Source organism: Crocodylus siamensis, chromosome 4, assembly GCF_052110815.1.
Source record: "Crocodylus siamensis isolate JL-2025a chromosome 4, ASM5211081v1, whole genome shotgun sequence".
In the NCBI taxonomy this organism is placed as follows: Eukaryota; Metazoa; Chordata; order Crocodylia; family Crocodylidae; genus Crocodylus; species Crocodylus siamensis.
This window is the reverse complement of record NC_143398.1, coordinates 111,426,040-111,438,549: the sequence shown is the minus strand read 5'-3', so window position 1 is coordinate 111,438,549 and position 12,510 is coordinate 111,426,040. Positions and strand designations below refer to the sequence as shown.

The 12,510-nt window shown below is 44.4% G+C and overlaps 1 protein-coding gene across 1 annotated transcript in view; it reads right to left on the bottom strand.

The window, feature by feature from the left end:
• The window catches only part of IPO8 (importin 8), a 73,295-nt gene extending 69,447 nt beyond the window's left edge, over positions 1 to 3,848 (bottom strand). Inside the window, exon 1 of the mRNA XM_090043365.1 lies at positions 3,644 to 3,848. Within this exon, the coding sequence (XP_089899491.1) occupies positions 3,644 to 3,727 (84 nt within the window). The 5' untranslated portion in view covers positions 3,728 to 3,848. The remainder of the gene's footprint in view (positions 1 to 3,643) is intronic.
• Between the last annotated feature and the right edge of the window lie 8,662 nt (positions 3,849 to 12,510).

Below are 12,510 nucleotides of genomic sequence, written 5' to 3'. Positions count from 1 at the left end.
CCAATACATGCTATAATGATGCAACTGATCTTTGCCAACAAGCAGTATATCACAAATAGATATTTTCTTGGTACAAAAAACAGGTACATGGGTCTAGCAATAAATAAGTGAAGCAGTACCTGAATTCTAAGATCTACAGGTAGGTAGATACATGTCAGAATAGTCACTGGATTTACTAAAGTAAGACCTACAGCTTTGAAGCCTTGATTCAGAAGTTAGCTTTGAAATGCTACAAAAGTCCAGAGGTCCATTACTGTCAAGCTGATCATCTTTGGTATTCACTAGCCACACTTTACTGCTGTTCAAACGTTTTGGGGATTGGTGTCAAGGGACTAGTGTCAAAACTTATGCTATTTACATTAGCTTATCCAAAGAGAAATCAATGCCCATCAGAAGCTCATATATATAATTCTAACTCACTTTTGTAACAAGAAGCCTGCAAAAATACTGGGGCTTTTTCTACTAAATTCCACAATCTCTAGTAAAGCAGAAACAGATTGTAAGCTTGCCTCAAAAATCCATGTTTAAAAACTACTGTTAATAAACACTTTTGAAAATCTGAGACTCACACCAGGACCCTCAGTCACAACTGTATTATAGCAACTTTCACTGGTGAAATCTTTCACTCGATCTCAAAAATCTTTAAAACTTCCTGAACTCATGGTAGAGGTTATATCTAGTTGGTCTAATAAAAGATATTTGCAAAAAAAAGGTCTTTATCTGCAAGATTTTGGGCACACACTCTTCTTCAGGCATAGGAGAATGCAAAGATTATAAAATTTCTCTTAGGTGGAAATAAAAATTCATATTTCACAGGAGAGCTGCAGTAAAAATCTCTTGGTTGGAAAAGTTCATTTTGTGCCAATTAGGCTCAGATATGTTAGAGCAGTCTATTTACCTCAAACTTGTCTTGATGGCAAGCAGGAAGTTTAATTATGTTTCCTTCTGGTTATGTTGTTTCATATTTCATAGGAGGATGGGTGATGGAAGGTTCTCCTGGGCAAGGAATTTCTCTTGTGTTGAAGCAGCTCTGTGAACATGCAAATTTAGCTCGAAAACAAAAGGCATGAGGCAAGGGTGCCAACTTTCAGGTTTCCAGCTGTTGACTTTTGCTTCCTTCTTGTAAAATTATGAAGTTTTCATTAAAAAAAGGCTAAATTTGAATATGAAACAACATAACCAGAAGGAAACATAACCCAACATCCTGCCTACCATCAGACAACTTTGAGATGAATAGACTGATCTAACTTTTATCTGAGCCTAATTGGCACAAAATGAACTTTTCCAACAGGAGATCTTATACCACCTTCAGCTCTCCTGTGAAATATGAAATTTTCATTTCCACCTAGGAGATATGTTACAATCTTTGCAATCTCCTATGCCTGAAGAAGGGTGAATATGCCTGAAAGCTTGCAAATAAGGACTTTTTTTTTGCAAATATCTAGTTGGTCTAATAAAATATATCACCTCTACCACGAGTTCGGATACCTTTTGCTTGTAGACCAATACAGCTACAACCTGTATCCCTTAAAACTTCCCATAAGCTTTGTGACCTATACATGCAGTAGGTCAATGGCCAAGTCAGGAACAGGATCCAGGAATCCCAAGAGTTACTTGTTTGTTTTAATACTGCCAAACATAGTTGGTTATTGTTGTTTTGGTTCCTGTATGCTGGGCTGCTGGCACTGATTTTTGATAAGGATAAAAGCATTTATTGATGCATTTATTTCTACGGGACTTTAAAAAACCCCAAAAGACTTGGGACGTGTAAAAAAGGAGGAATAAAGAAGGTGGGTGGCAATATCTAATTTGATGTAACCACTTCCAAGAAGAGTCCAAATCTCCAATTCAAACAACAGCTAACAGAACTTGCCAGTTGCTAAAGTGAACTATATTTAACTAATTCAAAAAAAAGTTTTTCTAATTGCATGTGCGGATAATGACGCCAAATGCCAAAACTAGCTTTGATTCCTGCTAGCCAAGCCTTATCAGGCTGAAATGATCAGTAAGTCCCCAAAGGTAGCTTTTTAAAAACACAAATTCAAAACCGAAATCATTCTCCAATAAGGAGCTACCACATGACCTATTAAAATACTCATCTTGCAAGGAGAAAAAAGAAACAAAAAATGTCAACATTAAGGCCACAGGTATAGTTTTAACTGGATGTCCTTGTGCCATTACCAAACCTCATAATAGCATGATCGCTACACTAATCATACCAAATTACCTGTGAAACACCAAACAATTTCCCCAAACTTCATATACACGGATAGTATAACCACCTGCTACATGTGTTAAGTGAATCCATGAGAACCATTTCCATACAAGCCCACTGTTAGGCTTTCGTGTTATACAGCATCATAAGCTGAACTTTACAGTGTAGTGAAATACTATCTATTGCTTGTTGCCTGGAAAATGTTTTAAATGTGTGATTGCATCTCCTATAATGCACTTGTACAGGGACAAATTAAAGGTATGACTTTTACTGACTGGAGTGTTCAATCCTACAAAATCTGTTAAGAGAATTAAGACACTAAACCTGGTACTGTAGGAACGGGGAGGAGGCTTCCGAAATGGAGCTAGTTGCAGAATCAACACCTTAACTTTCCACCACTGCATGGGAACATTTTGTCACAGCAACCCATTTCACTGGATTTCTCTTAGTTGTGCAGATTTTCCTACTGAACGGAAGGGCTATGTGGACAGTCTTACAGGTGCTGAGGGCCAATCTAGTTCTGCTTTCAGTCTCACCACATGGCATGTCGTGGACTGTCAGCCACTGCTGCAGCACAGCAGGGTGCTTTGAGATCCTTTCACAGGTACCATGGGATATAACGCCACGTTAACAAAATTCACACAATAAACCCAGAGATTTCAAACAGGAGTCCACAGGGTGAAAATCACTCTAACCAGTGGTGGTCCTTCTGAGTGCTCTGCAACTCAAAAAAAAATTGCTCCATTCTTTATCTCCTGCCAAGCTAATAAAAATTCAACAAGAAAAAAAAAAGGGTGTGCCAAGAACTGGTGCTTTCCAAAGGTTGCCTCAACTCTAACAAGGGGCGCCCGACAGCCTCAAGAGGTACCGCCAGAGACTGGAAGCAACAGAATGGCCCCAAGATGACAACGCTGCAAAGCACTGAACCCAGCTGGGTGCTCTCTCACCACCCGCTCTGATCAGAAACGGGAGACGCTGATACCATGTGCTGGGCTCCCCAACATCAAGGCTGTGACGGCTTCAGAGCTTGGTCACAGGGGCCACTGCCAGCCCGGTGAGGCAGTCAGGCACTCGCCAGGCACCAGGAGAGCCCCGAGCAGCGGATGAGGAGGGGGGAGCTGCCCCCCAAACTCCTCCTCCTCGCTGCATGGTGAGCAATGGGGGGGCAGCAGCAGGAAGACCCACACGGGGTGGGGTGGGGTGGGGCAGGCCAAGGGGAGACCCCCCCCCCGAACCTCTAGGCAGTGCGTGAGGCAGAGCAGGCAATGGGCAGCTCCAGCCCCCCCGCCACCCTGGCGGGGGTAGCCCCCCACAAGGAGCCTCCTCACGTCCAAGCAGCTCCCCTCCCCCTGAGGCGCAGCCCCTCCGGGCTGGGCCGGGCGCCCCCGTGGCCGGCGGGGGCAGGGCCTGGCGCCGGGCCCCCCTCACCTGATTGAGCTCATTTTCGGCCGCGATGCGCAGCTTGGGGTCGATGGTGCCCTTCAGCGCCTGGATGATCCTGTTGGGGTCCATGTCCCCGCGGGCGGGCAGCGCTGGGCCGGGAACCGCTGCTGCCACCCCCCCCCGCGAGACCCCCCAGCGCCGCAGGCACCAGCTCGGCCCCCCCTCCAGGGACCCATTCACCGGTTTGCGACAGCGGCTTGTCGGGCAAGCGCCGCTGCTTTACGGCGCCCGCGCCGGCCTCCGGCTGCTGGAGGTACAGCGGGAGCCGCCATGTTGTTGTACGGAAACGAGGCCGGGAGATGGAGGGGGTTCTTAAGCGGGGCTCGCTTCATGGTTGCCGCCGCCGACCGCCGAGAGTAGCGGGGGCGGCCATGTTGTAGTACGGAAAAAGAGCCGCTGGCTGGGAACAGGCCACTGGGCCGGGCTGCGGGCTGTGGCTGAGCGCATGCGTATAGGGGAGGGGCGGGGTTTTGGCTGCGCGCTGGCTTGCCGCTGGAGTGGGGCGGGGAAGTGAACGCATTTGTATTACACACGCATGCTTATAAATGTGTGTGCGCACATATGTTTGTAATGTACACATATATATAGTATGTGTATTTATATATGTGTATACATTCATATATGTGTATATATAACATTGTGTGTATATACACGTATCACATTTAAAGAACCTTGTCTGCCTACATATAAACATAGATGTGTGCATATATGTATACATATGTGTATGTATAGTTTTATATGTTTATGCACATTCATATATTGATTGTATATATACATGTGTATAGATAGAGCACAAGTTCATTCTGTTTTGTTTTTTAATTTTTAAGGAAAACTTTTCGTGTCCCAAGTCAAATCAGCCAAATCAATTACAAATCCATGTGAGTCATTCAAGAATTACATGTGGCCCTGCTACCGGCAAGTATCCTCCACCCCACCTTGGGCTTCAGGTACTTCCAAATCCTTTGGTAGGCATCCTACATGCAGGTTCAAGCCCAGAGGCTTGGAATCTGGATCCCTGTGAGTTTTGCTTGCTCTCAACTACATGGCCGCAGGAGCAAGCTAGAGAGAAGTCTCCCATGTCCATAAAAGCTGCGTGTAGCCAAGATCCTTCCACTGAAAGTGAAAGTGCGAGGCTAACTATGTGTTACCTCAGTCAGGGTACTACCCCTTGCCACACTTGTAGCTTTCTCCAGCCAGCATGAAAACCACCTTGGTAGTCATGGTATTTCCCCTGTGAGATAGAGCACAAGCTTTTGTGGGCTGAAGCTCACTTAATCAGATGCTGTGAAAGGATGTGCACAAAGCAGAGTATAAGGAGTAGAGAGAAATTAAAATGTAAAAGGCAAGGGAGAGCCCCCCCAGACTATAACTGTATTCACAGCTGGGTGCCTTTGGGGAGGGATCAGCTGCCCAGAGGCCTAGAAAAGGAAGACAGATGCCATGTCTTGGCTGACCCTGTCCATTTGAGGGTCGAGATGCAAAAACGTGACCATGTGCATTAGAACATGCGACTGTCTGATGCGACTACATTGGTGAAGCAGCCTGTGAGTGCATGAGAGGAGTAGGCAGCACTGTGGAGTTTGTCAATGTCCTGGCACATGGAACACCCCTTCCTGGAAACAGCCAGCAGCCACAAAAGATGCCTGTCTTGCCATCATTTGGTTTCAGAATCAACATGCCCATTGGAACAAATGAAAGTAGGTCAAAGAGACTGGGGCTTTGCCAGCATGGCTACTCCCTGGTATATGAGCAAGCATTCAGCTGCTGACTAAGACACAGAACACTCAAATGTCTTGCAGCCTGTAGTGCACAGGTGGCTGACTCTCAGCATGCATGCCACAAGTGGCACAGGCCATGTGTGTGTGGCACGCAGCAGATCCCGGAAAGGGCAGGCAGCATAGCAGCAGCTATGGCAGAAAACAGAAAGCAGAGCAGCAAATCAGGCAGGGAACACAAGGAAAGCAGCAGCAGCTGGGGTAGATTAACAGGATCAGAGTGGCACATGGGGATGTTCCCGGGCTGTTTTGTGATACTCCTACCAAAGGGGTTGACCCCCCATTGCTGTAGCACATCTTCACACTGAGCAGTTATATCAGACAAGGTGCTCTCAGCTAAACACTTCACTGTTTCCTAGGATCCCATCTGACTTGTGGGCCTGGCAAGCTTTTGCTGCATTCTGGGAAAACAAGAATTAGTGATGCAGGTAATCTGGTTTCTGTCAAAGCCCTTTACTCTCTGCCATAATCTTTTTATGCCATTGTTTTTAAAGCCCCCTACATTTCCCTTTTGTCCATCTCATTCTTTACAGAATTCATGTCACTTTTCAGTCTTACTGCCAGACTAAATCAGTAGTATTCTAACATAATAATATAATAAAAGCCTTAGTCCATCGGTCCGTAACACTTTATGAGCACTCCGATTGGTTGTCTCAGTGAGGCCACCTAGCCCCAACAACAGCTGGCAGAGGAAGAGGCAGCGGGGAAGAAGGGAGAGAGGGAGGGGAGGCAGAGAGGTGGGAGATGTTGCGTGTGGCCAGACGTAGATCAGCAGCACAGGACACTAGCAGCTCCTTTCCCCACCACCCCTGTTTCTGGGAGCTGCCAGCAGCGCGAAGTGAAGTGATGGGGGTGGGGGGGAGAGGCGCTTCATCCCTGCCTGCCCCCCTACCCCATCATTCACAATGGACGATTTGCTTGTTTTTACATAAATTGAATAAATATAAATACTTACACAAATGCCTGCTTTAAAAATTAGGCACTTGATTCTCTACTGTTTGTAGAACATCAGCAACTACTACCATGGCCATTTGTGGTATGAGAAAAGCAAAAAAAAAAAAGTGAGTAGATGATGAAGAATGAGTCACCACCAAGTGCTTTCCTGCATTCACTGACCAGCTACATACAGCATAGTGGAGCTAATAAATCACTTAAATTAAACTGCACTGGTATCTGATTGTGAATATATCAGAACTAACATTTTTGGAGAACTCAGTCCCTTAATTGGAAAATGACTACTGACTTTGTTTCGTGAGCAATCTCTTACGTTTTATTATGATTTCAGGGCTCTGTAAAATGACCGACAAGAAAAGAAAAACTTCTAGTGCTAGAACAGTGGAAGGGGCTGCCTTAGGGAAGTTGTGGAATCTCCTTCGTTGTAGGCTTTTCAATAAGAGGCTGCATAAGCATTGGTCAGGGATGATTTAGAAGTAGTAAGGTTTGAGAGCAGTGGTGCTCAACCTTTGTGTGTGGTGGGCTGGATCCAGCTGTTGTTCCTTGTCTGGTGCCTGGACAGACACTGGGCACCATCTGGCCACATGGAGGGAGGTGGAAGGCAGGCTGCCCCTAACATAGCCCCTCAGGGGAAAAAGAGTTTGACCCTGCCCCAACCTGGCTCTGCAGAGAGGAAGTGGGTGTGATTTAACACTGCAGGAGGGGAGGGGGCATGGCCAGTTTCCAACCCAGCCCAGTGTGGGGAAGGGGCCATGGCCCAGCCCTGTAGAGGAAGGGGGCATGGACAGGTCCCAGTGTGGCCCCTGGAGAGGGAAGGAGGCATGGCCCTAGTCTAGAAACTAGGTGTGGGGATTACCGCAGTTTACCACTACATCAGGGAGGTACATCAAGGGCTCAGTGAACAACTGTTCACCAGGGCACTCTTGGGGATAACCAGGAGTAATGGCCACAAATTCCTGAAAGACCATTTCAGGCTCAACATTAGGAAAAACTTCTTCACAGTTTGAGTGCCTGGACTGTGGAATAAGCTCCTTCCAGAGGTGGTGCAATCTAACTGGAAATCTGTAAGAGGAAACTGGATGGTCACCTCACCCTAGTAGTCCTTCCTGCCTGGTGCAGGGGGCCGGATCTGATGATAGATGAGACTGGAAGGGACCTTAGACATCTATGAATTTATACTTCAGGGCCCCTGCTAAGTTTCCTGCAAGGGACAAATCAATGCCTTCTTTAGCCAACATGATTCCCCCATCTTCCTCCCGTTACAGTGCAATGGACATTGGCCACAAATAGAGGAGGGAGTTTTGACTGGGATGCTTTGGTGACTCTAGAGGAAACCAGTCAAGGCCTCTACTAAAGAACCAGACAAGCAGACATGGTTAGATTTACAGGGTGAGTAGGCAGAGTCAGAAAAATCTCTTACAGTTTTCTAAGTATCCTCAAAAATATGAACTGGGTCAGATTTGCACTAGCCTGTTCAACAGCTCCCAGCATAGCAAGTTGATGGGAACATTTTAGCAATGTTACTGCCATATGAAGTAGGAGGTACAATAAATCAGATGTACTTGATAACAAACAGGCAGCTAGACTGAGTGATATATTTTACTGAACCATCAGTATAACTAAGAGGTATGTTAGACAAGTCTTTGGGGGCAAAAATGACCTTCCTAAGGCTATATCCGTTTTTCCCAGACTTGGCGTAGAACAATTACTTTAGTTTGCAAAACAGTGGTAGCATAAGGGAAGCAGGCAGTAAACTGTAGAACATCAGCAACAAAGTAGTAGTTCCCAACTGAGTAAAGAACAGTATAAATAGATGCACCAAATCATCATCTAACAAAATAAGCCCATTTGGAAGTGAAAAAGGTTGTTACCTCTGCACAAGCAGATTAGGAGAGGAGACAGGTAAATTATGATGTCATAAAACTAGTGCCTTGGTTAAATCCATGAATATTAACATCCACTAACAGTGTGATGCACAGTTGGCAAGTGTATCAAGAATGACAGGAGGGGGAGCTGGGATGGAGTGCCACAGAACTGCCACTGTTCTGCCCCTGGCAGGGAGTGGGGTTGGGGAGTCGCAGCCAGCAGCCTCGGCTCCCCCACCCTGTCTGGGCCTCAGCGCAGCTTTGGAATCATGGTGACACTCCCGCATGCTTGGAGCACTATGATTGGCTGATGGAAACAGCCAATCGGAGTGTGAATAAAGCATTATGGGTGGACAGACAGACAGACTTGGGCTTTTATAATATTAAAATAGTTCCTGGGCCTGTGTTCTGTGAGGGGTTTTTTTATTTTTTATATTGTTGTAATACCAGTACTCTTGAGTAATAACCACAAAAATCACACACTAAACCCTGCCCATTAAGCAGCAAGAATCAGCACTAGCTGCTGTATTGTCTAAGAGGCACAGAAAAGGGCTAGTTCATGAAGAAGCTTGAGGTCACCAAGGCATATGTGCTACCACTTTTAAAAGGCAATTGTAATATTGAAGCTCACTGTATTGCTGTAAGGGAAGATGTTGTACTATGATCAGAACATAAAGTAGACCAGTTTGAAGATTGTAGAGGTTGTGCCAGCAGACAAAAAGGGATATATATGCAGAGATAAACCTAAAAGGTTGAAAGCCAGGACAGGCAGTAGCCACTTCCAGTTCTGTAAGCTGGGTCCTAGAGCCAGCAACAAACCATCTCTACTTCTTTCCATCCCTGAAACAAGAAACAGCCAAGAAGTTTATTTAATCCAAGTGTCAAAACCATGAAACACGGTGGTAAGAGTTTTTTTTTTCTTTTCTTTAGTGAATAAAATTGTAAAAATCACATTGTCTAACATGACTAATTACTCTATTTTGCTTGAATGATAAACTACTGGTTTTGCTACATTGATTTACATTGCTTAGAAATTTTATCTGCTGCCCAGAACACAAGTTTGGAAGCTTTGGGATTATTTAATGTTTTTTTCCCCCCCTCCTCTTTTTGCCTACCAACACACATTATTATAAAATGAAGCAGCTACTTGAATACAATTGTCTTGTATTTTGTTTGAGCAAGTCAAGTCATTTATATTTGGGGCAAGAGATGCTGTAGGATAAGAGCATTTTGCAGCCTACAAAAAATAGATAAAAATGCCCCATACTAAGCTTCCTATACCCTTCCTTAGAGGGTCTGTTCCTTAGCTCAGTGGTTCTCAACCATTTTTGTATCAGGACCCATTTGTAAACATCAGTGGCTAGTCCTGACACAGTGCCACTCATTCCCAACCTACTACCTCCAAGCCCCCTCACCCCCCATGTGTGGGGCATAGGAACTCTGCCAGCCTGCAAGGGAAAAGGCTGTTTCCTCATGTTTTTCTCCTTTAAAAGAGAATCATTTTTTAAAAATTTGTTCATGATCCTTTCATATATTTTTGCAACCCACTTTTGGGTCACAACCCACAGGTTGAGAAGCACTGTTTTAGTTTGTTTGATCTGAAGGAGCTCCCAATTCCTTATGAGGTCTGCAACATCTGCATCTGCCTTCTCATCACCAGCATGCATTTCCTATACTTGTTAGGAAGTGCCGATTGTTCTCTTTGGAATGAAAGAGACATCCCTGCCTGTCTCCAGCCACACTGTAGCATCAATGACTGCTCATTTTCTGTTGGACCCAAGATTTTCCAAAGTCTGTCCAAATACCTTGATCCCTGTAGGGATCAAGATGCAGGCACCTCTGTTTGATCCATGCACCTGTGCTTTCATGTTAGTACAGAGGAGAAGCCATGCCTTTTGTTAACAGTGGTTCAGTTGAATAGGCTTTAGCAAAGAAATTTATTTCCCAAGATGGGTTAAGCTTTAGGAAGGCTGGCACAAAAAAAAAATAAATGAAGTGGAGAACAAGATCCAGCTTTCCTTACTTACTTGCTCCAGCCTGAATTAGAAGACAGGCCTTGCTATGAATTTTTCCCCTCTCAGCACTTTCAGGACTAGGTCTCAATAGGCGTTAGCTCATTAAAGCAGCTGAATTTTTCATGCCCTAATAGGTTCGTTAAGAAAAGGATTTCAAGCAGAAATGTATAAAGAGGGCAGATATATTAAATAGGAATGAGCCAATGATTCACTATCAGGATTATAAATCACATATTCCTCCACAGTTTGGAGTAAATGGAAATTGTTTTTGATTATGGTCCCTAGACTGGAATACAGTTAGTGCTAAATGCTGCCTTAAATCCAACCCAAAAATCCCTACATATGTAAGCAGAGTATCAGCAGCTAGATCAAGGGAAGGGTATAAGCTCTATATACCAGTTAAGTTACCAAATATTTTATTGTCATAGACAGTGAAGAAACTAAGTTGACCTCTAGAAATCTTGCTGTTTCAGCTTTTTATTTCTCTCCTTTCCTTTCTCTGTCTTCTTACATTTAACGCCCACTTGTTGAAGAGCACATACATAAAAATTCAGTAGTGTATTCATGTTACTGTTAGGCTTTAAGCAGCCAACACTAGCTTTGGAGAGTTCACATCTAAGTCACTGTGACACAGGGTCTATGGGGTTTAAGATAACAGTACTGCATCAGTTGCATACAATACATATTTGGAATTTAATCAACATTACAACTGTAAGGGATGTCAACACCAGGGAAAAAACAGGGGCAGAGTAGGCCACTGAAGTCTGTCACACAAACAAAGCTACCCTAATTCAGACATTTTCTACCTTGACTTTGCTCATTCATTCCATTTATTGACCAGCCAGTTACCCCACCTTAAAGTAAGTGATCAGCTGAACAGCTTTAAAAAACAAAGGCATTAAAGCATTTATTAGAACACATTATTGAAGACTGAACAGTTATATAGGATAAGAACCATAAAAGCCATTTTTTAAAATAATGTATTTATGCTAGGTAGGCCGCATGCTAACTATTCAAGCTCCATTTTCTTATCAGTTTCAGTTACTTTATCTCAATCAAATTTATCAGCACCTCCCTTCATTTGAAGAATAACATTTTTCATCTGCCATTTTCTAATCTAAAATTGTAATACCTGGTCACCAGCCACCCAGCAGTGGGGAACATTAGTCTAGTTGTGGGCTCTGAATGGAAGATTCCCTAAAATAGATGAAATTTCATTCTGCACATGCAGTAGCATGTGGAAGTGTTAAAGGATTTTCTGCTACTATGTAGAATGCAATACAACCCATTCCAACGTGATGAAAGAGCAAATGCTGGAACTGTACTCTGCATTGTTTTACAACTGAATGGGCTGTTTCTTGCTTTATAAAATATGCTCTCTCTGCCAGAATTAACTATTGCCAATTTAAAAAAAGGAAAACAGCCAATGTAAATGCCCCAAATTGAATCAAAGGGCCCTAGTCAGATGTTACATGTGTCGTGCTCTTTTAGTATGACAAAAAAAAGGAAAAAAAAGCCTCCAAAGGTTCATTAAGTGGCTGATGTCACAAAAATGGTCCATCATTAAAAAAAAGTTACAGCTACTGCTGCAGGAAGTCTTTCTGCAACAGACTTGTGTATACAGGTCTGTGTCCTAAAGTGCTCTGCTCTCCCTCTTCCCTGCCCCCGCTCGGAGGAGAAGAAAGAGGGAACGGCTGGTTCTCTGGTATAACCCATCCAGCTGGCAAGCAGCACCATCAGCAAGTGCCACCAGCTGGCAACAGCTGTCTGAGTTCTCACAGTGACAAGGACTGATCAGACCATCTCTGCTACCTAATCAGCCCTTGCCACCTCAATTGGCATCAGCAGCCCCATCACTGCTGTTTCAGGGGCCAATTACAGTAGACAGAGATCCGAACGTCTCTTGCCACTATGGGCAGCTTGCAGGAAACCCTATTACCACAGCCCTCACAAAGTAACAGGGCCAGGGAAGCCAAGGACCAATCCTTACCGCCTCCAGGCTGGAGAGCATGCCTTTGTGGCACACTTCTTATGACTTGCCATTTTTCTTCTACTCCAGGTGGCTGTGGATGTATGGATACTTCCATAACAAACTACTTGGGTAACACTACAATTTGTTGCACTAAAAAGTATCGAACACCGAAGTTATCATTCAAAAGGTTCTGGCTCTAAAACAGGGGTATCTAACTCCATCAGCCCCCTAGGCTGGATCTGGACCACAGGGCATCTTACAGGTCATGCTC